The following is a 3,222-nucleotide window of genomic DNA, read 5'->3' on the forward strand; positions in this document are numbered from 1 at the left end:
AAATCACACCAACAAAATGAAGCAACTTGAAAGACCATAACAGTTGTTACAATCTGTTGGAATTTCAAGTATGATAACTTACTTGCATATGTCATCTTCTGGTTCTTCAAGCCCAAATCTTTCATCAAATGTAAGTTGTATCCATACATTTTCCTCTGCTGCTACTAATCTCCATACCAAGACTGTATTTCTTGGATAAGTATGAGGAAACTTTGGGCTGTGAATACTTCCATTAGTGGACACAGTAATAATTCTCTCATGCTGGGGAGCTTGTACTCCTAAAACAAAAACATAGGTATACACTTACATTGAGAACAGACATTTTAAAAATTATAGGTTTCAAAATAAATGTTTTTTTAATCATCCACATTTTACCCAAACAAGTGTTGGATATGCTTCATAAAATATAAATTAAGTACTACTCTCTTCAGAATTTAACCAGAAAAAAGAGATTATTTTAACATTCTTGAGTAAAAACCTGTGTATAGGTGTACTTCAGAGAACAAAGCAAATTAGTCATTTTAATCAAATTACCAAAATTTCAAACAACCAATACTTTTGAATTCCTAAAATTGCAATAAAATTAAGACCATAATCTCCAACTTATCAAATACGAATAATATTAGAACGAAAAGAAGTGCGATATATAACTAGTTTTAAAAACACAAATTATTATTGAACTCCCCCTAATCATGATTAGGTTAGATAACTTAGAGTTCATCAAAATGTACATTATCTGCCTGAGCCTAAACTAATAGGGTGAGCCCTTAAAAGAAGCTGGGCCCTTCCTAAATTCAGAGAAATTCAAAGTGTAAGAGAGATTCAACAGCAGGTTGATGCTTTATTGCTGGCACTGAACACGGAGGAGGTGACATGCCCAGGATTGTGGGAAGCCTCCAAAAGCCGAAGACAGGCTAAGGCTGACAGCTAGCAAGGAAATGGGGCCTCAGTCCTCTAACCTCAGGAACCTGAAGAAACTTGGAAGTAGACTCTTCTCCACAACCCCCAGAAAGAATCAAGTCTGGCTGACACCTTGATTTTAGCCTCTGAGCAAGAACCTAGTCACAGGATGCCCAGAATTCTGACCCATAGAGCTAAGATGAAATAAAGTGAGTTTTAAATGGCCAAATTTATGATAATTTCTTACATATTATTAGAAATGAATACATCTTCTATTGGGCACAAAGCTGTTCGGATGGCAAGTTATTCCTTTTTGCCTCCATTCTTCAACAGCAATCAGAGTACTAGCGTGTACAATAACTGCAACAACTTTTCATTTAATATTATGTTAGTCAAAATACATGATTGAACTCTGGTAAAATGCAATTTAAGAATACTGCTCTAAGAAACTCCTTGAATTTAAAAGACAATGTCAAGAGTCATGTATTAGAAGGGTCATGTTATTAAGGTTAAAGAATAACCTTTTTGATTGTTAAAACGCCCAAAATAATTTTAATAAGTTTGTGTATGATTCCTGAAGCAGTATTTTCATCCTCATACATAGCTGTTTTAACAATCAGTTTGGTAAGTATTTTTTTATATTTTCTAACCTAGAAATAGGGAGACAAGGTAAAGACATATATAATGTCCTTTGACAATACCTAGTACACATTATGGGGAAGATGATCATATTAGTAAAATATGCTTTAAGTACCTAAATTTGCGCCTAACAGTGCTCAGCAGTAAGTAACCTACATAGAAATACATTCTCTCCTAAATTGGATGCTAATTGTTGATACAGCTGTTGGCTATATTAACATATATGAAATGATCAATAACTCCTCTATGCACATAATTTAGCACCAGTATATCTCTTAGGAAGACATAAGATCTATCAAGTTAGATGATATCTTCCCTATAGAAAATAATGCTAATTTACTATTAAAATTAAATTAATGAATTGTTTTCAAAGCTTTCTTTCAAAAATGGGCTCTGGCCGGGTAGCTAGGTCACTTAGAGTGTTGTCCTGAAATGGCAAGGTTGAGAGTTTGAACCGTGGTTAGGGCATACAAGAATCAACCAATAAATGCATGAATAAGTCAAATAACAAATCTCTCTCTCTCTCTCTCTTCCTATCTCTCTAAAATTAATAAATGTTAAAAATTTAAATGGAAATGAGATATTTTCCCACTCCTTAAATTTTATTCCAATAATCTACACATAGCAGTAGCTTATATCAAGGATTCTTCTTTTTTTAACTAATATTTCTAATAAGTTAATTTTTTTCAATCAGATTTACTAATATTTACCCCATTTTGCCTCAAAGCAAATGCCTTATATCTCAAGGCACTCTTTACAAATACAGCAACGTTTACTCTTTCATATATAATCTAGAAAACTAAGTGGTTATTAAAAGATTTGAATCTATTTTTATATCTCTAGTCAAAACAGCTCATAGATAAAAGGTGTATACTTAAATTATTAACATTTTTCTTTTCTTTATAATTCACAATTCTGCTAAACTATAACTAAACATAATTCATAGACTAAAAAGCTAAGCCTTATTTGTGCTAAGCATTGTAAATTTCCTAAGTTAAATTGCTGCTCCCAAAAATTCATCTCAAAATACAGTGAGGTTTGCCACCAAACACATATGATTTATATAAATCTCAACTACTACCTCTATAATCAAAATGAAAAAAGCAACAAACAGTAAGTTCTGCCAAATTAAGACTCTGCATTTACCCCTGCTATTTAAAAATATCATTTTTCCAAAGATATAACTTACTGGTATTTTAGGAATAAGATAAGTGTATATTTTGTAACTATTTTATCGAATAGCTTCTTTCCTAGTCAATAATGGTCCACACAAAAAAGTACTAATGAAATAAAACAATTGCTTGTAGTCAAATCAAGACAATATTTCCAAGATACTCCATTCAATGTATTCTAAACAAGAATAAATTAAACATTATAGATGAATTTAGCATGGAAAATGAAAATGTTCAGAAACACTGAATTTTTTAAATTATAAGTATACATCATTTCATATTATCCTGTACAACCCCTTAAGGTATATGTAATAAAACTAAAATGAGAGAGAAACCAAGATGGCGGCATAGGTAAACACCAGGAAATTGCTGCCTCCCACAACAACTTCAAAAATACAATGAAAAGACAAAACGGACATCCTCCAGAACTATAGGAAGGCTGGCTGAGTGGAAATTCTACAACTAGAAGGAAAGAAAAGCACACTGAGAGCCAGAGGAGCTGCGGAAGTAA

The 3,222-nt window shown here is 32.3% G+C and overlaps 1 protein-coding gene across 1 annotated transcript in view; it reads right to left on the reverse strand.

The window, feature by feature from the left end:
* PDGFC (platelet derived growth factor C) overlaps nucleotides 1-3,222 on the reverse strand; it is a 182,357-nt gene that overhangs the window by 84,872 nt on the left and 94,263 nt on the right. Inside the window, exon 2 of the mRNA XM_006754277.1 lies at nucleotides 83-278. Coding sequence (XP_006754340.1) covers nucleotides 83-278 — 196 coding nt within the window. The remainder of the gene's footprint in view (nucleotides 1-82; nucleotides 279-3,222) is intronic.

The sequence above is a fragment of the Myotis davidii genome, unplaced genomic scaffold (assembly GCF_000327345.1).
Source record: "Myotis davidii unplaced genomic scaffold, ASM32734v1 scaffold392, whole genome shotgun sequence".
NCBI lineage: Eukaryota > Metazoa > Chordata > Mammalia > Chiroptera > Vespertilionidae > Myotis > Myotis davidii.